This window comes from Emys orbicularis, chromosome 4 (assembly GCF_028017835.1).
Source record: "Emys orbicularis isolate rEmyOrb1 chromosome 4, rEmyOrb1.hap1, whole genome shotgun sequence".
In the NCBI taxonomy this organism is placed as follows: Eukaryota; Metazoa; Chordata; order Testudines; family Emydidae; genus Emys; species Emys orbicularis.
The window spans coordinates 132830849-132858672 of NC_088686.1; the positions used below are offsets into that span (position 1 = coordinate 132830849).

General features: G+C 54.3%; 1 protein-coding gene across 1 annotated transcript; it reads left to right on the plus strand.

The window, feature by feature from the left end:
• Positions 1 to 378: 378 nt before the first annotated feature.
• Positions 379 to 25957, plus strand: SYT2 (synaptotagmin 2). Its single transcript, XM_065403620.1, has 8 exons — positions 379 to 559; positions 7810 to 7979; positions 19043 to 19168; positions 19714 to 19881; positions 20468 to 20635; positions 21687 to 21804; positions 23030 to 23163; positions 25751 to 25957. The coding sequence occupies exons 1-8, from the start codon at positions 379 to 381 to the stop codon at positions 25955 to 25957; spliced, it is 1272 nt and encodes a 423-aa protein (XP_065259692.1).
• Positions 25958 to 27824: the final 1867 nt, after the last annotated feature.

The following is a 27824-nucleotide window of genomic DNA, read 5'->3' on the forward strand; positions in this document are numbered from 1 at the left end:
GGAAAAATACTGACATCCCAAGATGGAGTCCAGCACCAGATGACCTGGTCACATGTCCCTGTAGAGTCACAGCAGCCATCCCCCACTGGCTGTTTGGAGCGTTCACAGGAAGGGGGAAGAGAACCCAGGAGTCCTAACTCCCATGCTACCCCACGCTCTGTTAGACCCTGTGTCCCTCCAGTAGGGGAGAAACAAACTGGCCTTTATTGAAGCATTCCAAAGACGGCCTGTGACGCAGAGATTTCAGGCTTATGAAGAACTGGGTACAGGCATCACATCTGGAAACACTGCCCAGGTGACTCCGAGAGCGGAAGACAGGCTGGGCCTAGCATGTAACTGGCAACATTCCTGTGTCTTTCAGGAAGCCCCTAACTAACCATGATGGGGACTGGCTCCAAGAAAAACCCAGAGCCCGTGGTGGCTCCGGAGCCTGTCAGCACCACGATGCCTGTGGGCTCCATGGAGAACGTGACCAACACCACGAGCCTGAGTGACAGCAAGGAGGACATATTTGCCAAGCTGAAGGCCAAGTTCATGAATGAGCTGAACAAGATTCCCTGTGAGTAGCTGGCGACCAGCCCCTCCTCCAGCATCCCTTTCTGAAAGCAACCCAGGCAGAGCTTGCTAGGGATGGGCCCCGGCTTCTGCTCAGCCCAGTGCAGCTAGAGCACGGCTGGGCAGCCCTTACAGACACTGGGGCGAGATGGACGAGACCTAGGCATCAATTCCTGGTCACTGAAACCCTATGGGGGAGGAAGGGGGAGTTACCATGGAGTGACTGGGGAGGGGGGAGAGTCAGTGGGGAGTTACCATGGAGTGACTGGGGGGGAGTCAGTGGGGAGTTACCATGGAGTGATCTGGGGGAGGTGGGAGTTAAGTGGGGAGTTCTCATGGAGTGACTGATGGTGGGGGGATGTTAACATGTGGTATCTGGGTGGGGAGGGCGGGAGGGTTACAACGTGGCTGGTAGTTGACCAGCCTGGCCGTTTTTTTTGTGGATTTGCTAGTTGCCAGAAAAATAATTTAATCTGCCATGTTTTTTCACGTGGGTCTAAAGGTTTGCATGATTATCACAATGCACTGGGATATCTAATGTTAAAAGTTTCTATGTCCTGCTAAAGATGTTTCGGTGTCCTCCCTCCCCCAGTGTAAATAAGAAAGTGATGTTATCAGTCTTGTCTGTATGTGTTCTCTCTCTAGATACTATAAGGGGCTATTGAAATGGGGGAGGGCTGCAGAGTTGCCTTGTGGTTGGGAGTTGGGGTTGCAGCAGGCTTGCCTTGTGAGGGGGGTGCATTTCAAAGGTGGTAACCCTAGGGGGCAGGTGGGAGGAAGGGGAGTTACCCTGGAGGGACTGGGGTAGTGGGGAGTCAGAATGCTCAGTTCCAGGGTAAATGCCATTTAACGGCCAGGGGAGGGGCTGTTGCAGGGTAATTTCACATCACACACCGTGTTATCACCGGGCGAATGGCAGAGTTCTTCTTCGAGAGGTGTTGTTCACGTCCATTCCACATTAGGTGTGCGCGCGCCGCATGCACGGACGTCAGATACTTTTCCCCTTAGCGGCTGCCGTCGGGTCGGCAGGGGAGCCCCCTAGAGTGGTGCCTCTATGCTGGTGCATATATACCCCTGCCGACCCGACCCCCCTTCAGTTCCTTCTTGCCGTCCGTGGTGGGGTTGGAACAACTCTTCTCTCACTTACGAGTGATCCCTTAGCACAGTTGTAGCAGTTATCAGTAGTTAGCAGTTATCTGTAGTTAATAGTTATCAGTAGTTAGCATTTCTTTATAGTACATAGTTAAGCTTCCTTTGTTTTAGGTGTCTGGAAGTCGTTTCCAGCACCAGCCCTGGGCTGCGGGGCATGCCGCAGGCCCAAGGGTTTAAGGCTTGTGCCACGTGCCGCAAGCCTATGCCGATCAGTGATCCCCACGACTCGTGTCTCTGGTGTTTGGGGGAATCGTACCAGACTGAGCACTGCAAGATCTGTAAGGCTTTTAAGCCAAGAACCAAGAAAGAAAGAGATTTTCGCCTCAAGCAGTTACTCATGGAGGCTGCGCTGCAACCTGCGGCCTCGGACCATCCGGCTTCGGTGCCGGCATCCTCGGTGCGGAGTGCCCCGGCATCAGTCCGTGATCCGGCGCCGGTGGGGCACTGCAAGCATGCGGCACCGAAACAACAGGACAAGCCCCGGCACCGCTCGACCTCTCCAGTACGGTCGAAGGGACAGCTGAAAGGCGATAGAGGGCGCTCCCCACATAAGAAAGCGGCGCCTTCCAAGGGACCGAGTACTCAAAGGAGCAGTACGGCCCAAGGACATACACCGGCACTGGTGGCTCTGGCGTCGCAGGGCCCGTCGAGCCCCAGGCTAAGTGGGTTGAGTGCAGAAGAAGGGCTGGAGGACATCCTAGAACAGCCCTCCATGCCAGACACCTTTGAGGCGGCAAAAAATCTCATCGAGCTGTCGGCGGCAAGCCCCCTCCCTGGCAAGGAGAAGTCTTCCGGCACCATCAACAAGGATGCCGTCCAGAGGCAAGCCGGCAATGGTGCACCGCTCGAGGTCACTGTCCCAGCACCGCTCCTGGCGCCGGTCCCGGTCGAGCTCAGCCTCCGTGGACTCCCAGTTACCTTTGACTCAGTGGGACTCGATGGCACCAGAACCGAGCCAGCATACGGCACTGGCTCCGCCGGCGCACTGCTCCCCAGCACCATCACTAAGCTGGTACCGAGGGGACATAAGGCCGCAGTCCCCGATCCCAGGCAGAAGGCAGCGATCCCGGTCCTGAGGGCATCGGTACCAATCCAGTCCCGGTCAGCGAGGAGCCGCTCTCCAGCCTCCCGACGGCATCGTGCCACGGCACCATCTTGGCCTTCGAGGTCAGCGTCCTCAGAATCCGAGGTCGGCTCAGGCTGCTCCAGCTATGCCCGCAGGGCACTGGCTAGCAGGGAGCCCCAAACCGCGTGGCATCCCCAATGGGGCGGGGCCCGCCAGGACAATGGCCCTTTTGGACACCGTGGGCCTTTCAGCAGCAGCAAGGGACCTCCTCCAGAGCTTCAAGATCCGGCTATTCGGTGCACCAGTCCCGATCCCCACGCAGGCACCCCTCCACACCCAAAGAGGCTATGGTATCCAGGCCGCCAGACACTTCGCCGGAACACCGGCGAACGGAAGCGGCACCGAGCCCGGGGCTGTCCCGGGGACAATGAACCAGGCAGGGCTCAGCCGTGCCCCCGGGCCTATGATGAGGGGCAAGAAGAGCTGGTGGAGGAGGCACAGCAGGCCCTCACCTCCTCATCCTCCCCAGACGAAGCTGTGGCGGGCACGGCAGTGTCGGACCCTCCTCCAATTGACCACAGGGCACATCAGGAGCTGCTCCGCAGGGTCGCCCAGAACTTGGGCCTACAGGCGGAGGAAGCGGTGGAGCAGAAGGATCCTATGGTGGACATCCTAAGCCCTGAAGGCCCCTCCAGAATTGCGCTCCCGCTCATAAAGACAATTCAGTGTAACTACAAGACGGTCTGGCAAACCCCAGCCTCCAGCGCACCGACAGCAAGGGGGGGTGGAGAGGAAGTACTTCGCCCCTTCCAAGGGATACGACTTCCTATTTTGTCATCCGGCCCCCTGTTCGCTGGTCATCTCAGCTGTGAATGAACGGGAGCGTCGTGGCCAGCAAGCCCCGGCCCCCAAGGCCAAGGAGGATAACATCTGGACCTCTTTGGAAGGAAGGTCTACTCCTCTGGGGGCCTCCAATTAAGGATTGCGAACCAGCAGGCGATCCTAAACAGGCACAATTTTAATTCCTGGGCAGCAGTTTCCAAATTTAGAGACTCCTTGCTCCAGGGCTCTCAATCTGAGTTCACGGCCCTCGTGGAAGAGGGAAAGGCAGTTGCCAAGACCTCTTTATAGGCCTCTCTGGACTCGGCAGACACAGCAGCCAGAACAATTGCCTCAGGTGTGGTGATGAGGCGCTCGGCATGGCTTCAGGCCTTCCGCCAGAGGTCCAGAATACCATCCAGGACCTCCCCTTCGAAGGGTTTGGCCTTTTTTCCGACCAGACGGATGCCAGGCTGCATAGCTTTAAAGACTCCCGGGCAACCCTCAAGTCGTTAGGAATGCACACCCCGGCGACTCAGCCATTCAAGCCCCAACCGTCGCAGCAACGGCAGTACCAGCCTCGCCCTAGGCAGGAGCCTTATCGCAGGAGGGGCAGAGACAACAGATGGAGGCGGAACAACACACCTAATCAAAGCCAGGGCCAGGGCAAGCCCCAGCCTGGCAACAAGCAGGGGTTTTGAAGGTGCGCTCGAGGACAGCGTACCAACCCAGCTCCCGGATCCTTCCGTATGTTTCTTGGACCGCTGGTCCCACTTCTACCAGGCGTGATCTCATATAACATTGGACCGTTGGATCTTACGCACGGTACAAGTGGGTTACACGCTGCTGTTCTCCTCCTTCCCTCCTACCCACCCCCCTTCCCCGTCCCTCTTCAGGTACCCTTCTCACGAGCAACTCCTTATGCAGGAGGTACAGTCACTCCTAGAGGCAGGGGCGGTGGAGGAAGTCCCTCGGGAACTAAGAGGGAAGGGGTTTTACTCCCGCTATTTTCTCATCCCAAAGGCAAAGGGGAGCCTTCGGCCCATTTTAGACCTTCGCGGGCTCAACAAGTTCTTAGTCAAGGTCTGCTTCCGCATGGTCTCCCTAGGCACTATTATCCCGTCCCTGGATCCGGGGGATTGGTACGTTGCCCTCGATATGAAATATGCATACTTTCACATCGCTGTTCACCCGCTCACCGGCGGTTCCTGCGGTTCGCCATAAACCAGCACCATTATCAGTTTATGGTCCTCCTGTTCAGCCTGGCGGCAACCCCCCGTGTGTTCACGAAATGCATGTCAGCAGTGGCAGCCGTTCTGCGAAAGAGGAGAATACAGGCATACCTATACCTCAACGATTGGCTCCTCACGGGTTGGTCTGAAGAGGAGGTCTGCTCCCATGTGACGGTGGCCCTGGATGCATTCCGCAGGTCGGGTCTTCTCGTCAACGTGCCCAAGTCTTCCCTGATACCAACGCAAAGGCTGGAGTTCATCGGGGCAGTGCTGGACTCGGTGCAGGTGCGAGCGAGCCTCCCGGAATCCAGATTCCTGGCCATCCAGTGTGTGGTAGACTCGATGCTAAGGTTCTCCACTACCACGGCCAGATGCTGCCTGCAGCTCCTAGGGCACATGGCGGCGTGCACTCACGTAGCTCCACTACGGCTCAGGACTTTACAAGCGTGGCTTGCCCGGTTGTATCGCCCAGGCAGAGACCCCTAGACCTTGTCGTGGTGGTTCTGGCCCAGGTGTTGGACTCCCTGCGCTGGTGGCTCAATTGGCCGGTAGTATGCGAGGGTATCCCATTTGCCGCACTGCAGCCTGCTCTGACGCTGGTGACAGATGCGTCAGACCTCGGCTGGGGAGCTCACTTAGGGGACCTAAGGACACAGGGCTTGTGGTCCAAGGCCGAGATGTCGCTCCACATCAATGTAAAGGAGCTCAGGGCGGTTCGTCTAGCCTGCCAAACCTTTCACGCTACTCTGGAAGGTCACAGCGTGACAGTTCTGATAGACAACACCACCGCCATGTTTTATATAAACAAGCAGGGCGGAGCCCGCTCCTCTCCCCTCTGCCGAGAGGCCCTTCTCCTGTGGGACTTTTGTATAGCCCGCTCCATCCATCTCGTAGCGTCATACCTCCTGGGGGAGCGAAACAAGCTAGCGGACAGCCCCAGCAGGTCATACCGCATGCACAAGTGGTTGATGAGATCGGACGTCTTGCAATCAGTCTTCCAGAAGTGGGGGTTTTCCCAAATGGACCTCTTTGCCACCAAGGACAACAGCCAATGTCCACAGTTTTGCTCGTTCCAGAATCACAGTCCGGGCTCGGTCGCAGACGCATTCGCGATCCCTTGGAGTGGGAGTCTGAAGTATGCCTTTCCTCCGCTCCCACTCATCCACAGGGTCCTCCTCAAAGTTTGCAGGGACAAGGCGATGATCATTTTGATTGCCTCAGCTTGGCCTCGTCAGCGCTGGTTTACAACCCTGCTAGAGCTGTCAGTGGCCGTCCTGATTGCCCTGCCCCTGCACCGGGATCTCATCACACAGGACCGCAGGCGCCTGCTCCACCCGGATCTGCAGTCTCTGCATCTCATGGCGAGGAAGCTCTTTTGCTAAATGCTATGGAGAGCCAGTGCTCTCTTCCGGTACGGCAGATTCTCCTTGGCAGTAGGAAACCTTCCACTAGCTAAGTGGAAAAGATTCTCCTGCTGGTGTGAGCCTAAACAGATACAGCCACTCCAGGCCACTATTCCAGTAGTCCTAGAATACCTCCTGCACCTCAAGCATCAGGGACTCGCTCCTTCCTCAATCAGAGTGCATCTAGCTGCCATTTCAGCGTTCCTCCCGGGGGAATCTGGATGCTCTGTGTTTTCTAACCCCATGGTGGTGCGGTTCCTCAAGGGACTGGAGAGAGTGTTCCCCTACTCACGCCCGCCGGTCCCTCCCTGGAGCCTTAATCTGGTCCTTTCCAAGCTTATGGGGCCCCCGTTCGAGCCCCCCCGGCCTCTTGCTCCCTCCTTCACCTCTCCTGGAAGGTGGCGTTCCTGGTGGCCATTACATCGGCGAGGAGGGTGTCCGAGTTGAGGGCCCTAACCTCGGAGCCTCCTTATACAGTTTTTTATAAGGACAAAGTGCAACTCAGGCCGCACTCTAAATTCCTCCCTAAGATAGTCTCACAATTTCATATGGGACAGGATATTTGTTTGCCAGTACTCTTTCCTAAACCACACACGGACCCGAGTCACCATAGCCTGCACACTCTGGATGTCTGAAGGGCCCTGGCGTTCTATTTGGAGCGAACTAAACCTTTCCGCAAGTCGATGCAGTTGTTTGTCGCCATCGCCGATAGAATGAAAGGGCTTCCGGTCTCGACGCAATGTATATCATCGTGGATTGCGGACTGCATCCGCGCATGCTATGAGCTCGCCAAGATTCCAGCCCCGGCGATCACGGCTCACTCGACGAGGGCACAAGCATCCTCAAGAGCTTTCCTGGTGCACGTCCCGATCCAGGAGATCTGTAAAGCAGCCACCTGGTCATTGGTGCACACATTCACAGCCCACTACGCAGTCAATCAGCAGGCCAGAGATGACGCAGCGGTTGGCAGGGCTGTTCTTCAATCAATTGCTCCATGACTCCTACCCTCCTCCTATGGTAAGCTTGTGAGTCACCTAATGTGGAATGGACGTGAATGAGCACTCGAAGAAGAAAAAACAGTTACCTACCTTTCGTAACTGTTGTTCTTCGAGATGTGTTGTTCACGTCCATTACACTTCCCACCCTCCTTCCCCTCTGTCGGAGTCTCCGGCAAGAAGGAACTGAAGTGGGGTCGGGTCGGCAGGGGTATATATGCACCAGCGTGGAGGCGCCAATCTGGCAGGGCTCCCCTGCTGACCCGACAGGAGCTGCTAAGGGAAAAAGTTTCCAACGTCCTTGCACACGGTGCGCGCACACCTAATGTGGAATGGACGTGAACAACACATCTCGAAGAACAACAGTTATGAAAGGTAGGTAACCATTTTTTCCCAACTTGCCTGTGCCCTGCAAAGCACAGTAGATGTGTGTGACCCTGGCAATGAGCCGCACGCAGGCCCTGCAATGACAAATGCCCTGTATAACCCAGGGGCATTTCTGAGGCCTTGCACCGGGTGGGTGCTGGCTGCTGGGGGTGTGGCTGTGGCACAAGATGAATCATGTGGCTGGCATTGTTTTGTGACAGTGCCTCCCTGGGCCCTGATTGCCATTGCTGTGGTAGGCGGCCTGCTCCTCCTCACCTGCTGCTTCTGCATCTGCAAAAAATGCTGCTGCAAGAAGAAGAAGAACAAGAAGGAGAAGGGCAAAGGGATGAAGAACGCCATGAACATGAAAGACATGAAATCGGGAAACCAGGTAAAACGCCCCTTGGTAAAGGCTCAGCCGGGTCCCTTGAGCAGCGTGTTAGAAAGCGCCTGCTTGTAATTTTGACCGAGGGAAAAAACAAACAGTCCTTTATTCCTAAAGCAGCAGCAGAAGTGTGCAGTTCCTCAGATACAGGGAGTGAAGGTAACCAGCTCAGCTTTCGCCGAGAGCAGGATTTGAACCCCAGGGACCTCTACTGCTAGGAGCATGAGCTAGGGCTAAAGCAGTAATGGCATCAAACTGATGCAGTAGTAGATTAGTACCACCAGAGGGAGACAATGCTCCCCAGCTGTCCTAGGGTGGGTTACTTTCCCATAAGGCACTTGGGAAGGGTTTAACCAGCGTGAGGCGTTAGTTGTAGACACTGGGTGGGAAATAGCTATTTTGCTAAGGAGTCATAGGGTTTCCCCCTCTGCAGTACGGATGGGGGGGTTGCTTTCCTAACTAGAAATGGGCCTCAGATGCGGAATTTGGATCCAGGTTTTTTTGACCTTCCACATACACACAGGGTTTCAGACAGAGGGAGTCATGTGCCGCAAAACAACAACTTTATTGAACCTACAAACTTGTGAACAAAGCCAGCCATGAAACATGCCAGCAGGTGGCATGCTTTACATTACCTACCATTATACATTTGTGCAGTCTTTTTTATAGAGATGTCTTGTAACACAAGTTTTAATTTAGACCCACCAGTTAATAGCACTGTTTCCTCCAAACCTAGAGGACACATAGGAGATAGCCAAGGGAATCAGGAAGTTACACAGGGCTCTTTGCTCTTGATCAGCAGAGTTTGCTTCTCTGTTGTCAAGGAATGAAAATGCGTCTGCTGTTCTTTATCATTTGACACAACTATCTCACGTTCCCCACAGGATCGCTGTCTGCTTCTAAAGCTTAAAGACGTCGGAGAGTCTGACTGGTATAAAACAGCAGATTGTGTTATCTGAACCACCATTCATAAATTTCAGGCCATTTAAGTATTTCTTTCCCCCTGTTTCTTCCCATTTCCTCTTTGCTTTTAGTCATTCTCACATTTTAAGGATCAGCCCCTTCAGGGGAGATAGTGAGATGAGGAGCATCCTGAAGAGTCAGAGTTCAGGATCAGTGATCACCCAGCAACGTGATCAAACTGCAAACCACTCAAGTATACAAAGCGGGACTGGGAATATCACAAAAACAGGGTGTCTCATGAGATTTGGGCTGGAAAGCCAGGGAGAGCAGCATTTCTTGAGGCATTTTAGTGCTTCAGATAACGGTCATAGCTGCTAACCAGAAGAGCAGCGTGAGGTGCATGAGACTGAAAAGTTCCAGGGGGAACATAGACGCCAAACATACAGGCTTCCAACAGATTAGGGTCAGGTTTGGTCCTAGGAGCTGGCAAAAGTTCAAGAACAGGGTCCTAACTTGTCTCCAAACCACTTCATCGGCCCTTCCTGGAGAACATTTATGGCTAGAATAAGAGGAACACCAGATGCTCACTTGATCTGTGGCACCTCATAAACAACGCCCACAGGTGCTGGTGGATCATCTGCTGACTACAGCTGCTGAAAAACCATCCCCTGCCCCAATTTTGTGTACTTTCCCTCATGAAAACAAAGTGCCCAGTGACTTTTCCTGAGAACCCATGAGTTTCTTCCAGGGTGGACTCTCACCCCCCTCTGCCCATGTGTCCTTTTTCTTTTCACTTAGGGAAATGGTGAGGCAAGTTCCAGGGGAGCCCCATGGTCCCAGACTGGCATGCCCTGGCCTTGCCTTCCTCCCGGCACCCTCCTCAGCAGTGCCAGCCAGCAGCAACGCCCCAGCACAGCAGGAGTTGCCCGCAGCAGTGGGACCTGTCTGGATGGACTTTCCATTAGCAGGGCCCATAGCCTGAGTTCTGCCAGCTGGTGTGAATCAGGCCCCAACAGGACTGGCTGATCCTATTCAGATGGGAAGTCGGAGGCTGTAGAGATACTGGAGGGCAGATGGGATCCCAAAGGCCTGTTTTATGGAAAGCACCATATACAGACTGGTTTGCAGCACATGCCTCTCAGACCTGGGCTAGACCTTTCCAATCAACCAGTCATTCCCCTTTCAGCTGGCATCTGCTGCTTGGAGCTATGCCGTTGGACTTGGCAATCAATCCACCAAGTATCAGAGGGGTAGCCACGTTAGTCTGTAGCCACAAAAACAACGAGGAGTCTGGTGGCACCTTAAAGACTAACAGATCTGTTAGTCTTTAAGGTGCCACCGGACTCCTCGTTTTTGTTTTAATCAATCCACCATGGCAGCAGATCCTTGTAGCAATCCAGCAGGTCAGCCATGTGGAGCCTGGGTCAGGGGAGAGGCTCCAAATCCCCACCCCCCTTCCAGCCAGGCTGGGACATGAACATTTTGTAGCCCATACTGCTGGCATCTTTGCATTTGCAGGAGGCATTTTAGTGAGGTGAAGCCCAGGGCTCACTCCTCTGGGGATGGCGAGTCTTATCAGGACTTGATCATTGGTGACTGAATGCCTCAGTGAACTGCTTCTTCAAGCTCTGTGCATTTACCCTGCCCTGTTACTAGTGGCATCCCCCAACCCATGTCACTGTCCCTGTTACTTACACAAGCAGAGGATGAAACCTAGGAGGCGATCACCACCCCCATGTATCTAGGAAGACACTTGTAGGGCCAGCCTGGCAGGTGTGCAGTAGGGAATGGTGCAAGGAGCCTGCCTCACCATGCCAATTTGTGCCCCTTGTGCATCACCTGCTAGTACACCTTGGAGTCTGTGCTGCCCCCTCAGGGTGCGGAGGGGAGCTGAGGGTAACACGTTGCATCCAAGGGGTGCGTGGGTGCAGTGGGCCTGCTTAGAGCTCAGAAAGGATTGTTTCTCCTGGAGTTCCCTCTTGGCTGATGCGGCTTCCCATCGCCCCACGGCAGGCCGGTGCCTTAGTGACACCGCCTAGCTCCAGAGCACTAAAGGGAAGTGCAGTGCCTGGAGGGACGGTCCTAGCACCAGGCGGGAGGCTGCTTGGTATGAGGCAGAGGCTGAGGGTTGGTGCAAACCCAGGGCTTGCAGTGGCAGCGACAGGCTGATGCATAAACAAAGGAACAGGGGAAAGAGCTATTGCCATGCACTCGGCGGCCATGACTGGCATGGGCCTGATCTCAACAAGAGCACAGCTCCTCAGGATGCCCACAGCTGGGATGGGGATTCCAAAAGAGCTGAATAAACAGCTGCCCATTATTGTTACGTGCTCCATGGCGCAGAAAGCAGGCCGGGCTGCTCTGAAAAGACAGACCTCGCCCACCTGAGCTAAAGGAGAATCTCTGCAGGGGACAGCACTAGTAGCTGGGCTTGTATCCGTTAGCCAGGGGAGAGGCGATCATGCACACTTAGCCAGGATGTCACAGTGGCTTCATTTTCTCGTCCTTTTCATGTCAGTTTCCTTTCTCCACCCATCTCTGTCCCTTTAAGACACGGGTTATACAGCGGAGTATTATGCTGTTCTCTTTGTAAGGAAAATCATGTTCTCTCTCTCTCTCTCCTTCCTGTGCTTTTGGTTTCCAGAGAAACACTGGACTGGTAGCAACTACAGTGGCTTTGCTGGGCACTTTTCCATTAAAGGGAAAGGTGAAATTGGCTTGTTTCAGATACATGTAGGGAGGGCAAAGTGCATGAATGGACACCCCCCTTTTAGAGATTGGCTGAGTATGTACAAAATCAATGTTGGTGCCGACAAAACTTTCAAAATTCACTGCTTGAAAGTAGAGCCCACTCCAGCGGGCGCACACAGCCTGGGTACGGTGTGCCTTTAAGAGGGTGGAGTCGGTTGTTTCTCACACGCATTGGGTGTTGTTGATTATCTGTGTGGTGGTTGTCTCTATAATGTCCTTCTCTTCCTTCTCTGTGCTCTCGTTGTCCTTCTTCTGTGTTGTTCTGTGTCCATGTTTTCTGACTAACCTGGATGGCAACACATGGTAGGTGACAAAGTGAATGTCGCTTCTCTATCAGCCATGCAAAGAGGGGGTTTGGGGATTTGTCCAATGCACCAGTTAGCTCCAAAGCTTACGCACGGCAGGCCCAATGCATGTTGAAGAGTTCTCCAGGGAGAGTGGGCAGCTGGGGCTCCAATACATCCACTGCTCTACAGGAAAACTATACAAAGCCCCATTTTGCAAAGCACAGGCTACAAGTTGTGTCTGACTAAGATCTGGGAGGTCAGAGGGGAACTCCCCAGCTGAGCTGTGGCTCTGCTCCCATGCCTTGTTCACGTCTAAGAGATCATTGCCACATTGCTCCTAGACGCCTCCTTCCCCTGAATAGATTAATATGTAGCAGATAATGCATGACAGGAGGGATGGGCCAGCGGTTTGGGCACTAGCCCGGGGTTCAGTTTCCTGCTCCACCACAGTTCTTGGACAAGCCACTTTGCCTTGTCTTTGGGAGACAGTTTCTGAATGTTGGTCCTACGTTCCCCGGCAGGTAGGTGGGTGCCTGTAGCCTTCCATGCTGGAAAGGCTGGGGGCTCTTACTCTAGTCCTTTACCGCAAGGGCCATATCCCCATTCCCCTTCCTGGCCCGTCTGCAGGGAGGCCATGCCCTCCATCCGCCCAGGGCTGCTCCCTCTGTTCTTGGAGTTCTTGTCCCTATAGCCTCTCTGCCCGAGGATGTGCAGATGCACTCGACTGGAGGTATTTTTGTTAGCAGTGTCTGCGGGTCTGTGCCTATGCTGTATGCCTTCTTGTGCTCCGGTACGAGGGCGTCTAGCAGAAGTGGTCCCGTGGCCCTCCAGCTCCTTCTCAACTGCCTGCGGCTCGAGACAGAATTCTGTAGTGTCTGCTACCTTGCTGCTTTAATTGTGTCATTATTTCATTTTCTTAGCATGATTTCTTAGCTTTGGGAGAGGGGGTTCCCCCTTCTCCCCTTTTCGCTCCTTGGGCCCTCTCGACCAGTGGCTTTCCTGGCGGCTTATGCCCAAGATCCCAGGATTCAAGTCTTGCCAGCCCCATGATGGGTGTGACGCTGGTAAGGCAAGTGCCAGCTCTGGCCAAGGCCTAGGCATCAGCTGAGAACTGTCAAACTCACAGCTCACGTGTGTGTTAGTATTGTTCAAAGTAGATGTTAAAATGTATAAGAATGTGTTTAACCTTCATGAAAAACGGATGGGATGTTGCATGCGTTGTTTTCACTTATCAGTGCCCTGGTATGATGTAATGGCAAATGTCTGCGTTGTATGTACCCCTGTAACTAAGTAACCTATCAAGCGAGAAGGAAGCCTTGTTTCATGCAAATGAAGAACTTATACCGGAGAGAGCAAATGGGCATTGTGTGTGAGATCAAAGCCTTTGTTAAGTGCATTCCTCCCCCACCCCACCCCCCTACCTCCATGAAGATGGGGCATGCGTGGGAGCTGTTACTGTCAGCTTGGTTTCTGTGAGAAAAAGCAATAAATATGGACACAAGGAAAAATTCTTCATGTCTTGGCTGTTTGGATTCTAATAGGGCAGAAAACTGAACAAGGAGGCAGAGATCCCCAGCATTATCCTGGGTAGCCCTGAAAGACTTGGGAAACTGGCAGAACACTACATCTGTGCTACCTTTTGACATTATAGACAGTGACTCACCTGTACATATATTTTTACCTGCTTTAACCTGGGAGCAAGGAGACCACATCTCCTGTTGAAGCTTCTATCAGTCACGGTACCAAGGCACTGATGCCTCCAAGGAAGGCTTCTTCTGCGAAGCCGCGCACTGAAAAGCCCACCACCAAGCAGCGAACGATAGACCCATTGGTACCAGAATTGGACTCTTCCAAACAGAAGGACTCCTTGAAGAGGAAGGACTCTTTGAAGAAACCATATCACCTGGTACCATCTACCTTCACCCGGGCCTCTCCAGAGCAAGTGAGTCCACTGTCTCCGATACCACTAGAGGTGTTTCACCCGGGCTCACTGGTGCCTTCCTTGTTCCTCGTTCATGAGGACCTTCAGGTCTTGGAGGAACCAAGTCCCCTGTGCTGAGGGTACTGGGAGGACTTTCCCACCAGCACCTGCATGCCAACTGGAACCAACTCATCTGCCACAGCCTCATATAAATGCTCACCCACCAGCACCATCACAATTGCCAGTTCGTCCCCCAGTACCGATCCAAGTCTACTACTAACTCCACTAGCTCCACCACTGAACATGGGAGAGGACACTTCCTTTGATTCAGAGGTGTCCATTCAAGGCTCCCCCACCGACCCATTTCACCCTCCCTCCCTTGACATTCCCTGAGGATGAGATGCCAGGAACCAGCCTATGCATGACCCATCAGCACTGGCAGGAACACTTCTGGGGCCCTACTCCTTTTCCTTATGCCCCTCCCAAGAGGGCTTTTTTTGAACCATTGGGCCCCTCGCAGGGACCGAGTCTACTGGGTGTCTTCACACAAGAGGATCCACCAAGATTCTTGGCCAATAACATCCTCAGGACCCTCCTCGTCCTCCTCAAGAAGACCCACCATTGAAAACAGAGGAGAAGACACCACCATCCTTTTCCTCCCCAGATGAGGCAGCTATGCCTCTCCACCGTCCTACATGGATGATTCAAGGCCTTTGAGGATCCTCTGAAGCACGTAGTGGAGGCTTTACAGATTCCTCTGGAGGAAGTCCAGGATCAGAAGGACTTGGCGGTGGACATCCTGCACGCCTCCCCTCAGGGATGGGGAACCTAACCTGTCAACGAGGTCCTACTGTCACCAGCCTGTGCAGTGTGGCAGACTCCGGCTGCCATCTCACCCACCTAAAAGAGGGCAGATAAAAAATACTATGTCCCAGCCAAAGGTTTGGAGCACCTGTTCTCCTATCCCATCCCTAACTCTCTGGTCGTCAACACTACCAATGAGAGAAGTAGGCACTGTTGCTTCACATCAACACCAACTGATAAGGAGCTTAAATGGCTGGACCTTCTAGGTTGTATCAGCTACTCAAAGGCCTCCCTTCAATTCAGAGTCACCAACTATCAAGCCCTGATGGCAAAAGGTGACTTTACAAATTGTTCTAAATTTTCCCATTGGACTGATTTGTCGCCTCAGGACAAGAGAGAGCCATTTCCAGCTCTTATGACAGAGGGTCAGACAATCACGAAGGTGTTGCTGCAGGCTTCCCTTGATGTGGCACATACAGCCTGGTGCTCTATGGCTACTGCTGTAGTCATGCCCTGTGCCTCCTGGCTCCAGTCCTCCAGCCTGCCCAGGGAGGTACAAAACACTGTGGAAGACTGGTCCTTTAAAGGGCCTAAACTTTTTAGTGATGCCATGGACTAAAGGCAATATTGTGATCTCTCGGCACACATGCACCATCTACAAAGAGAAGATACAGCAAGCCTCAGACAAGGCAACGCTCATGTCCTGTGTACTCTCAGGCCCCCAAAGTTTGGTTGAGCTGCCTAGAAAGAGGCCCAGACTGCATAAGAAAGGCCCATCTTCCACCATCACCTCTCAATTGGCTACCTCAGCCAAACAACCATTTTGACCCGTTAGTCAAGGACCAAAAGCTCTCCCCATCGGATCTTCAGCTGCATCAATCCTCCATTCACCCATCCTATGGGCACAGTTTGCCCATTTTCTCCCTTTCTGGGAGCGCGTCACCTCAGACAAATGGGTACCAGAGGGGATTTTGATGGGCTACTCCATCCATTTCAGCTCCATGGCCCCCTCCCCACCTCCTCCCCCTGCCTGTTCAGGGACCCTTCTCATGAGGGGCTCCTAAAGCAGGAGGTGAAATCCATCCTGCAACTGAGGGTGATTAGAACCTGTTCCCTCAGGCTTCGTCAGAAAGGGATTCTATTCCTGGTCCCAAGAGAAAAGGAGGGTGGTGACTGATTCTGGACCTTTGGATTCTAAACACTCCGTATTCAGGACACTCACCCTTGCAGGAGTTATTCCATCATTAGATCCCGGGGTCTGGTTCATAACCTTCGACCTCCAGGATGCCTAATTTCATGTTACCATACACTCAGAGTGCTGGCACTTCCTCAGATTTGTAGTGGGCACCACACACTACTGGTACCATGTCAATTGCCCTGAGAGTCTTTAAGAAGGTCCTCTCCATTGTAGCAGACAGCCTTAGGCAACTGGGGGAAATCATCCTCCCCTATTGGGGACTGGCTCCTCAAGGGTCATTCTTTGCTCAAGGTGCAGTCCACTACCAAGCAGGCCCTAGCCCTTTTCCACTCCCTGGGCCTTCACCTACGTATAGAGAAATCACCTTTGATACTTGTGTAATGCATAGGCTTCATCAGCGTTGCCCTAGACTCTGTGGCAGTCAGATTGTATCTACCTGCAGACAGGTTTGCCACGATGTCCAGCCAAATCTCCACGCTGCAACAAAGCTCACGAACTGCAGCGAGGGCTTGCCTTCAACTGTGGACACGTGGTAGCTTGTACTTTTGTAACTCCCATGCAAGACGGCGCGCCTGGTCCCTTCAAGCCTGGCTCAAGACAGTCTATGCCCCCAACACACACAATATGTTCGGAAGGGTATCAGTGCCTCTGATGGGACTCAGCTCCCTCTCTTGGCGGAAAAACCCTCAAAGACTGTGTGGGAACCCCTTTCTCACGCCTACCTTCTGCTCACGTCATTACCATGGACACCGCACTCCCAGGCTGAGGCGCTCACCTCTGCAATAATACAGCTCAAGGCAGGTGGTTTTCCTCGGGGGTCATTACTTCACATGGATATCTTCGAACTCCAAGCAGTCCGTTATGCCATTTGGTCAGAGTGATGTAAGGCACCTGAGCAGGCAGGTAGTGTATAAACCACCAATGAGGAGCAAATCCCAGTCCTTATGCAAAGAGTTGGTAAAGCTGTGGAACTGGTGCAGAGCCCGTCAGATAGATATTTCAGCTGTTTGTCTGCCAGCACTGCAGAACACCATTGTACATTCATGGAGCAGATTCTTCCATGAGAGGGAACTGAATGATTCAGTCTTTTGTAAGATCTGCCTTACCTGGGGTCTTCCACAGGTAGACTTTTTTATGATGCCTTTCAGTACGAAGTGCTGATATTTCTACTCAAGAAGGGAGATGCTCTCTGTGCCCCTTAGCCTCGAGGTCTGCTATACACTTATCCCCCAAGAAACAAGAAAGAGCAGTGATCAGTCTCAGAGCCCAGGCGTGGCCAAAACAACTATGGTTCCTGGCCCTGACTCGTCTTTTGCTGTGTCTGCCTCTTCGCCTCCCTCTGTTGACAGACATCCTTATACAGGAGTTGAGCTGTACAACCCACCCCAACCTCTCAAGGCCTGGCTCCTCGACGGCTTCTGGGCTTAGAGCAGGAGTGTCCTCCTGCAGTCCAGACAGTTCTGGTGAATAGCAGGAAGCCCACCACAAGAAAGACTTACGTGCAGAAGTGGAAGTGTTTCTGGATTTGGTGCTCTCGTTGCTCCATGTCCCCTGCCAAGTCTTCACTTGACTGCCTGTTAAACCTGAAATTGCTGGGTCTCTCCTTGAGTTCGGTCAAAGTTCACCTAGCTGCTCTCACAGCATTTCACAAGCCAGTCGAAGGATTCTTGATCTTCACACATCTTACAACTGCAACATTTCTAAGGGCCTCCTTAACTTGTTTCCTCCAGTGCAGGAGGCTGCTCCACTCTGGGACCTCAATTTAGTGCTTCATGTGTTAAGAGGGCTTCCTTTTGAATCCATGGGAACCTGTTTGTTCCTCTATCTGCCCTTCAAGACTTCATTCCTCATGGCCAGGAGGGTAGGTGAATTAGGGGCCACCATATACAGTGTTCTGTCCTTACAGTTACCTTGTTTCCTCTCTAAAGTTTCGTCGGAGTTCCATATTGGTCAGGACATCCAACTACTGATCTTTTATCCTAGCCCTCAGTCTTTGAGGCAAGAGTCTCCATACTCTGGACACAAGACAAGCTCTGGCCCTCTACCTACACAGGACTGTACCTTTCAGGGTTTCCCCCAGGCTCTTCATCTTCTTTGCTGAGAGGATGAGAGGTCCCTCTGTTTCTACCCAGAGACTATCTAAATGGGTTTTGGGGTGTATTCTGGCATGCTATGAGTGCATTCCCTCCTAAAGTCAGTGCTCACTCCACTAGGGCTCAATCCATGCCCACAGCCCTCCTGAGAAAGGTCCCCCTCAAGGACACATTCTCACACCCCTATGCCTTAGTATGTGCCTCCAGAGTGGACGCAGCCATTGGTGAAGCTGTTCTAAACTCTGCACTGAATCCGTCTCCTCAGCACCCGCCTCCTCACTGGAGGTACTGCTCTGGAGCCTCCTTTTGTGGAGCACCCATGGGGACAATAACTCCAAGAAGAAGGGGAGGTTACTTTCCTTGGACAGTAACTGGAGTTCTTCAAAATGTGTTGTCCCTATGGATGCTTCACCCACTGCCCTCCTTTCCCTCTGCTTCTGTGAGGTTGAGAAGGAACTGGAGTGGTGCGGGTCCACTCCTCCCTATATGCCCTCATACTGGAGCATGAGGAGGCGTACGGCACAGGCACAGACCCGCAGACACTGCTAAAGAAAAAATCTCTAGTCAAGAGTGCCCGAGTGCACGCACATCCTCCCATGGAGCACCCACTGGGACAAGACATCTCAAAGAACTCCAGGTACCGTAGGAAGTAAGTAACCTCTCCCTCCCCTTTAGGTCTGGCCAGTGCTGACCACCCAGTGGCCTCCGTGCTTTGCAGCGGCATCTCCCATGCCTGCTTTCCCGGCAGTGCTGTTTTCTGTAACAGATCCGTTACTTCCCAGCCATTGCTATGCTGCCAGGCCTCCACAGCCATCAGGGCAGCTAGATCTCAGGTCCTTCTGCTCCCAAAGCTCACTTGTGTTCAGGCTCCGGTTACACAGTAGAGCAGGGTCTTGCTGTCCCTCCAGTAGAGGGCGGTAGTGTCTCTGGGGAGTCCACTGAACAGAACCCCAGTTCAGCCTCCTGCCTCTTCTCAGTCGGTGACAGTGGTGCATGAATTCTGAGGCTGGGAATCCCCGAGGCACCGAGCTGGGGAAGAGCTGTGCGCGTGTGATCGGACGGCAGGGTCTGAAGCCTCATAGCTGAGCAGGCAGGCTTTGTGTCCTCTGCAGAACAAACAGGACGACGACGACGCGGAGATGGGCCTGACGGAGGGAGAAGGCGAGGAGGAGGAGAAGGAGCCAGAGAACCTGGGCAAGCTGCAGTTCTCGCTGGACTATGATTTCCAGGCTAACCAGGTGACATGGGCAGGAGAGGGGAGGTGGGGAAGGAGGGCAGGGCAGTGTGGGAGAGCTGTGGGGAGAGGGTCCGAGTGAAGGACTCACCCTTGGAAACTCCAGTCGAAGAGCACAGGGTGAACACCAGCCTCTGAGTGGCACAGGTGCCTGCAAAGGGCAGAGATGTGGGGAGGGAATTTATCCTCACCATGATTGTCCCACATGCCTTTTGAAAGGGCCCCTTCTAGCACTCCCCAAGCACCCTGGGATGTGAGGAAGGGGAAGATGGATGGAAGGTGCCTCTCCACCGGGCCCTGAGCCGGCAAGCCCACCGTCAGCACAGAGAGAGCACCGTCTGTGGGAATACACGGCTCAGCAAGCGATCTCCTGCCCCCAGTTGCAGCAGGGTGTGGGGGAGGGTGACCAAGCGCCATCCCTGACTGGCCAGGGGCAGAAAGAATGTGGAGCTGGAAGATCCACTGGGGATCTTTTCCATGCAGTGTGGAGTGGGAGCGGCGTCTTGCTGAGCCGTCTCACTGAGGGAAACATCCCTCTTCCCCCTCCAGCTGACGGTGGGCATTCTCCAAGCGGCCGAGCTCCCGGCGCTGGATATGGGCGGCACCTCGGACCCGTACGTCAAAGTCTTCCTGCTCCCGGACAAGAAGAAGAAATACGAGACCAAAGTGCAGAAGAAGACCCTCAACCCAGCCTTCAATGAGACCTTCGTCTTCAAGGTGAGACCCTTTCCAGTTCCCCCAGCACAGTGGTCCCCAGCCCCAGTTGCTAGACCCCACTCTGTCCTGCAGGGGACAGTTGTCCTGGGTTCTGTTCCCAGGTCTGCCATTGCCATGGTGTGTGACCATGAGGAGCCCCTTAGCCTTGCTGTTAAGGCAGTGTAATACTGTCGGAAGGGCAGAACTCCTGTCTGTCTTCCAGCCAGGGATGTATCCCAGCCTTCTGCCCCTGCCCCAAACAGGAACTGCAGGAGGATCTGCACCTCCCCGGTAGAGGGGCTGCCCCCAGTAAATAATTTACCAGCATGTTGAACGAGAACCAAGGCAGTTGCCCAGATTGCGAAGTTATAAGTACCGACCAGAGCCCTTGGCCCGCACTACATGTGCAGCTGTGTGGCTGAGCGGTGCTATTGCTCTGACACAGCAATTCTGGCCCCTCATTGCAAGAACCAGTGAAGGGGTCCCAGCTTTAGTCACTGCGGTGCATGAGCGCTTGTCGGATCCTTCGTCAGCCAATCAGATCCTTCCTTACACCAGGCCCCATGTGGCTATGGCAATGGTTTGCAAGGGTCCTTCTTCATAACAGGTTCCCTACCAAGAGCTGGGCGGGAAAACCTTGGTGATGGCCATCTACGACTTTGATCGCTTCTCCAAGCACGACATCATTGGGGAGGTCAAGGTGCCCATGAACACAGTGGACCTGGGCCAGCCCATTGAGGAGTGGAGAGACCTGCAGGGTGGCGAGAAGGAGGAGGTGAGATGGGAGGGCAAGGTGGGGGGGGGTGTCTGGCCAGCAGGAGGTGGGTTCAGAAAATGTGCTGCAAAGTGTCAGGATTTGGGCTCATCAGGCAGCTGCTAAGCCTCAAGGGTGGGCTGTGCTTTCAAGGTCCTTATAAGAGTTGTCTTTGCAGGCGAGTACTGGGGGAAGAAGGGGGGAGAAAGAGGATCCATCCTGCAACGGGAGATCGATAACCTGCAGGAGAGTGGGTTAGTGGTGGGAGCAAGGGACAAAGGTCCTGGGGTCTATTCCCAGCTCTGGCAAGCGAGTAGGGTCTCGCAGCTACATGTTAGGACTCCTGGGTTCTATTCCCAGGTCCGCCATTGCCATGGTGTGTGACCTTGGGAAGTCAGCCTTGCTAAGTCAATATAATGCTTATGGACCTCCCAGGAAATGGGAGGCTCCATTGATGAATGCTAAGGAAGAAAGAAATGGTGGGGTGATGTGGCTGGCAGTCAGCAGAATTGGGTTTTAGGTCTGACTTTGCCATGTCACCGCCCCTCTGTGCCTTGGTTTTCCCAGTTGCACAGTGGGGTTAATGATAGTGATGCACCTCACAGGAAGGGTTGCGAGGCCGAACTCAGTACTGTTGGTACAGTGGTCTGACGGCAGGAGCCGGTAAATACTACTCTGTGTGTCAGTTCATGTTGAGCTGGGGGGCCCAGTAATGGGGAGAAACCCCAGTTTAACATGGGCTTTGGCTGTGCCCTGAGACCTGCACAGAACTCAGGTCCCACTGTCCACGGCAAGGTGTCTTCCTTGTGCAAAAGCCCTGCCTTAAATCTGGTAAAAACTGCTAGAACTGATCTGGCCTCTCCCACCAGCTGGGGACTGGCACTGTCATGGACCTCCTGCCAGCCTGCACCAGTGATGCAGTGTGGTGTCCAATGCAGGGGCTAGCTCGATGGGTGAAGGGGTTCTTGGATCTCCTCCCATGGTTTCCCGAGGGATTGATTCTCAGTGCAAATATCCCAGGATACCAGGGCACGGAAAAGCACTGACCTCTGCTTTCCCCCTTGCTCTACAGCCAGAGAAGCTGGGAGATATCTGCATCTCGCTACGGTACGTGCCCACCGCCGGGAAACTCACCGTCTGCATCCTGGAAGCCAAGAACCTGAAAAAGATGGATGTCGGGGGTCTCTCAGGTAAGAGCAGAGCCACCTTCCAGCACCAGATGGTGCTCCTGATCTCGCACACCAGCCCAATCCCACTGCTGACTAACCCCCCCCCCGGCAGAATTCCTGCCCAGAGCTCAGCACCTTTAAATCAGAAACCCAGGTGCTGAGTGCTGTGTCTGGTGGGGTTATGGAGTCATACAGCTTAAGGCCAGAAGGGACCACACAGATCATCTAGTCTGAGCTCCTGTGTCTCACAGACCACCCAGCACCCACACCTTAAACCCAACAACCGAAATTAGCTCCAAGTGTTCCAGCCCAGAGGAGACTAGACTGTTGTGCCACCGACAGAGAACAGGCGGGACTGAGGTGCACCAGTGCGCAAGGCCCCTGCAATGGCAGGGAACTGATTATGTGAGAGAGACCCCGATAATCCTGGCAAGTGACCCACACACTGCAGTCAAGCACCTGAGCGAGAGAATGATCGATGCCAGCTCAGAGCCCTGGCTCACCCCACCCAATGTCCCGTCTCCAGCCGTGGCCATCCTTGCTGCTTCAAAGGACGGAGACCACTCCCCTGCATACATGGGGGGGGGGGGAATTCCTCCCTGACGCCTGCAGGCGACTGGCTTGAAGCATGAGCTTTAGGAACAGAGGGTCAGAGAGCTCCCTCTGCAAAACAGTGCTCCAGTAGCCTTCATCTTATTGTCTTGAGGCCATCATCTCCGCGGGTGGCTGCCCCCCAGCCCCCAAGGGAGGGAGCGGGTCTTGCTCCCTGTGTGCCCTTTGACTTTCTGTGGGGCTGGGCTCCCCATTGCCTGTGTATGCACTGACCTCAGTGCAAAGGAATATGGACACGGCTCGCTCTGGGGTCAAGGAGTTCCTGAGACACAGGAATCAAGCCCAAGTGGTTGTTCGGGAGCAGCTGCGACAGGCACGGCTTCCATCACGGCTGCCCGTCTTCCTGGCAGGACCCGAGCTGTCTGCTAGATTGAAGAGCCCTGTGCTCTCAGGTATCTTCCCCCCATGTAGGTACTTAACAGTAGCCAGATAGAGAAATGGGGTGTGCTTATTGTTCCCGCCCACTCCTGATTTGACAGCAGGTCGCTACATTGCATGATGCACTCTGCCAGCTCATACCCCCGAGTCACAGATAAACCCAGCCTGGCTACCCTGCCCTCTACAGTCTCTGTGCTCCTGTATGCCCACAGGTAGGGCTGGCTCTGACCTCTCCCGCTTTGGGCTCTCCCTGCAGATCCGTATGTGAAGATCCACCTGATGCAGAATGGCAAGAGGCTGAAGAAGAAGAAGACCACTGTGAAGAAGAAGACCCTGAACCCTTACTTCAATGAGTCCTTCAGCTTCGAGATCCCCTTTGAGCAGATACAGGTTCCTGAGCTGAAATTCTCATCTTGGGAGGTTTGGGGTGGGGCATAGAGACGGGTGAGTGACAGCTCACATGACTGAGTTGAGATCCTCTGATTGGAGGGATCAGACCCTTCCCCCATGACATCCACCCATAAGGTGACCACCCAGGCCTTCAGATGATCTAGACCAGAGGTGGGCAAACTACTGCCCGCGGGACCCTCCTGCTGGCCTCTGGCCCCTCCCCCGCTGTTCTCCCTCCTCCGCAGCCTCAGCTCGCCGTGCCGCCGGCGCAATGCTCTTGCAGAGCTGCAGCCTGACCCAGTGCTCTGTGCTGCGCGGTGGCGTGGCTGACTCCAGCTGGGCGGCGCGGCTGCCTGTCCTGGTGCTCTGGGCGGCGCAGCTGTAGCGCCGCCAGCCACCGGTGCTCCAGGTAAGGGGGCAGGGAGCAGGGGGGGTTGGATAGAGGGCAGGGGAGTTTGGGGTGGTGGTCAGGGGGCGGGGTGTGTGGATGGGGTCGGTGCGGTCAGAGGGCAGGAAACGGGGGTTGAATGGTGGCGGGAGTTCTGGGGGGGGCAGTCAGGAAGGAGGGGAGGTTAGATGGGGCGGCGGGGGGCAGTCAGGAGCAGGGGTTTCGGGGGCGGTCAGGGGACAGGGAGAAGGGGTGGTTGGATGGGGCAGAGTCCCGGGGGGGTGGATTGGGCGGCAGGGGGCGGTCAGGGGACAGGGAGGGGTGGATGGGGCAGGAGTCCCGGGGAGGTCGTCAGGGGGCGAGAAGCAGGGGGGGGTCGGATAGGGGGCGGGGCCGGGCCACGCCTGGCTGTTTGGGGAGGCACAGCCTCCACTAACCGGCCCTCCATACAATTTCAGAAACCCAATGTGGCCCTCAGGCCAAAAAGTTTGCCTGCCCCTGATCTAGACACAGCCACCCCCTGAGCAGCGGAGGAGATGGAGAGATGGGAGCCAGCGTTTCATACATGCTAGTTCTGAGCAGGAGCTCAGCTCCTCCAGACGGACGTGTCCCTGCTCTGTAATGAGGGTGGATGCTTTGAACGCAAGAGGCAGCACAGAAAGCCAGGAGCTACGCTGGGCAAATGCTACCACTATCACTGGGGCCTGAATGTCAGAGTCACTGGGAGCCTGGAGCTCCCATTGGCCTCGGCCGAAGCTGTGGCTGCTCCATAGCTCTGCAAATGAACCCCCTTGTTGCAAATTACAACCACTAGTCCTTAGCCCCCTGCAGCGAGGGTTACTCCTGCTAGTAAGGTCCATCACCACCTTCAGAAATAACCTGTGCTAACGGCAGCCAGAGGGGCAGAGCTAGTGAGACAAAGACACTGGTGCTGGTCAAAGCACAGCTAGAGTAGAGGCCCTATGCTATTGTCTCTCAGCTGCTCCAGGGCCGACCTGCCCAGCTTCCACGCAGAAAGTTGGGTTTTCTCCTGGCCTACCAGCCTTGCAAACCCCCAAGCCTGGGATCTGAGGCCAAATGGCTCAAAGGAGGGACCTAAAGCTAAGCACCTACATACATATTTAGGACCCTAAGCAAGTCAAGCTGGGTCCTTTTCTCCTCTTGCTTCATCGCCTGTAATGAAAGGCTCTTCTGGGCAAATGAGGCTATTGGTGACCCCCATCCCCACTGCCCTCGGTGACCCCCACGTGGCCCTGGTCTTTTCATCTGCTGCCCTTGGAGACCACTGAGCCCACTGCACTCTGCCCTCGGCAGCCCCCATGCGGTTCTGGTCCCTTCACCCTCTGGCCTTGGTGAACCCCATAACAGCATCAGGCCCTTCACTAGTGACCCCTGCACAGCCCCATCCCCTTCACGAACTGCCCCTGAGGCCCCCAGCACAGCCCTGGCCCCATCATACTCTGACCTCGGTGACACCCTTCCCTGCTACAGCCATGTTACTTTTAATGGTGTGCAGAGTGTAACCAATGGGAACGCAGGCCTGCTCTCCACCAGCTTGTGGCCCGGTATAACTCTGCTGGGTGCGATTTTTTTTTTTTTACTGAACTAGTTATACCAGCACAAGCCGTAGGATGGGTGCAGTTACTCTGGTATAAAGGTGGCTTCACCCAGCCTACAGGTTTAGCGATGCTGGTATTAGCACCTTTATATTGTTATCACGGCATCCATGCTAGGGGGTTTGTATCACTAACTGTACCAGTGGAGTTAAAATGGTGCAACATTTGGGTGTGGATAAGCCCTTAGCTGCATCGGCTCTGCCTAGCTCGAGGAAGAGGAAGAACTTGCTTCAGAAGCTAAATTCGGACATGGGGACCAGATGTTCTGTCAATATTACATAGCCCCTTTTCAGGACAGACCTGCCCCTTTAATATCCATTGCCCCTAAAATGAGAAGGGAGAGCTGTCTGAAGATACAGGCTGAGCTTTGCCTAGCTGCCTGGGGGAGTTGGGAACATGATTCCCATGGGAACAGGTGCTCAGATCCATCAGGAATCATTGGACAGGCTAGTACCCGTCTCCCAGCCTGTCCAATGATGGACAGGGGAATCTTGTCTACAGTAGATTCCCACTGGGTTCTCAGTGGCATCAGGCCATTTTGCAGCTGCGATGTTGGTAATAACACAGCGTTTGTGTACCCCAGAAAGTGCAGGTGGTGATCACCGTCCTGGATTACGACAAGCTGGGGAAGAATGAAGCCATCGGCAAAGTATTTGTTGGCTCCAACGCCAGTGGCACGGAGCTGCGGCATTGGTCCGACATGCTGGCTAACCCCAGGCGGCCCATCGCCCAGTGGCACTCCCTGAAGCCGGAAGAAGAGGTGGACGCATCGCTCGGGAAGAACAAATAGGAAGCTCCATAGCCCAGCATAACCTACGGACATTCTAAGCGACCCAGAGCTATCGATACCTCAGTTATGTAACCTTTGGTTTTTGCTTCCATTTTGTTTTAAGCTGCACTACCCTTTGGTGACTGTGGAAGGGTTTCCAGACAGTCCTGAGCGCTGTCAGGGGAAATGGTTAAAGACAGGGATGGTTCTTTTCATTCTGCAAAGTCGCTTCCTTCCGCTGCATGTCTCATCGTTTCTACGTGCTGTTCTTTGAAAGCGTAAAGCCAGCTTCTGCCGTGGGTCCCAGAGGAGCCAGGCCGTGGCAGGGCATCGTCTTCCTTTCTCTTCGGTTTTACACTGGGACCTTCAAACATTGTGCTAAGGTGACAGCTGAGCCTGAAAATGTGAGTTGACCAGATACACTGTGCTTGCTTTGGGGATACGTACAGCTGGACTAGGCGGGTCGGTGGAGAAGAGCTGTGATGAACATCTGGGTGCCTTCGTACGACTGCTTTGACTCCCATCAGCCGCCCAGAGAAGCGAGAGAGCAGCCGCGTTGGGACTGGAACGTCCAAGGTTCCATCGAACATCTTAAGGTTTAGTTTCTTCTGGTGCGACAGGTGCATTGCTGGGCGTACAGACCCTGGGCTATTGCCACCCTGTGGCAGCTAGGTAGGGTATTGAACCTTGCAGCCCCCCGTGTGATTGCCAGAGAAGGGGAGCGGTTACACCGCGGGTGCATGTCTTTGATAACTGAACGTTCACAATTCCAATCTCAGTGCAGGACAGAGCACAAGAGAGTCTTGGTTTTGAAAAACAGCATCATGGGATATTTATGCAAATGACCATTGTGAGGCAGGCTTACAGTAGCAGTTGGACTTGAGACGGGCCCACCTGATCAGGCAGAATCGAGGTTGATTTACCAAAATGGCTGCTTAAAGCCATCCATGTAGGCTAAACAACATCTTAAATGCAAGCAGCTCTGGGAGGAGTTGCATACATGTCCCATCACGCATTGCACTACTGTACGTCTTCTGAAGATGCATGTCCAGAGCCAGATACGTCCCAGGGGAGGGTTTAAGGTACAAGGTCTTCAGAACTTAAGGCGAGAGGGTGGAGCTGGGGTGTTAGTGAGGCAGGTGCAAATCCCCCCCAGTGTTTCTACCCATATGGCTGCATGTGACCCATGCAGTGAGCTGCTCAAATGTGGCACTGGAGCGGCAATGTGATGAGAGAGCTCGCTCCAGCCTGCCGCTTGAAGCTGTTCCACTTTAATTAACTGTTATTGGGGCCAAGCAAAGTCAGAAGCTGCCTCTAGCTCAGGGGTCTGGGCCAGACCCTGAGATGTTGGACATGCTCAGGGCCGGCTCCAGGCACCAGCTGAGCAAGCAGGTGCTTGGGGCAGCCAAGGGGAAGGGGCGGCACGTTGGGCTCTTAGGCGGCAATTCAGCAGAGGGTCCCTCGGTCCCTCTCGGAGGGAAGGACCTGCCGCCAAAGAAGAAAGCGGCGCAGTGGAGCTGCCGCGGATCGCGATCGCGGTTTGTTTGTTTTTTCAGCCGCTTGGGGCGGCAAAAACCCTGGAGCCAGCCCTGGACATGCTGGGTCAGTTCCTGCCTCTGCTTGCTGAGAGGAAGAGTTGGTTAAGTGCTCTTATCCTTGTCCTTGCCTGTTGACGCTAGGCCACTTCCATTCAGTATTAGGTGGGCCCACCCAAGGGTTAGGAGCGCGCTGTAGTCCAGTGGTTAGGGTACTTGCCTGTGTTGTGGGGGAGCCTAGTGCCAGTCTCCCCTCGGCCCCCTAAGGAGGGGTTTGGACAGGGATTTCCTCTCTCCCAGGTGACTGGGGGGGGGTCTTTGTTTAAATCCCGTCTCCTTTGCAGGAGCCATTG

Bases quoted from the DNA above. Each gene is read 5' to 3' on its own strand.
- SYT2 (XM_065403620.1), top strand. From the start codon at position 379: ATGATGGGGACTGGCTCCAAGAAAAACCCAGAGCCCGTGGTGGCTCCG. The intron at 7,980-19,042 runs GTAAAACGCCCC...TGTCCTCTGCAG, and splicing joins ACATGAAATCGGGAAACCAG to AACAAACAGGACGACGACGA. The intron at 19,169-19,713 runs GTGACATGGGCA...TTCCCCCTCCAG, and splicing joins ATGATTTCCAGGCTAACCAG to CTGACGGTGGGCATTCTCCA.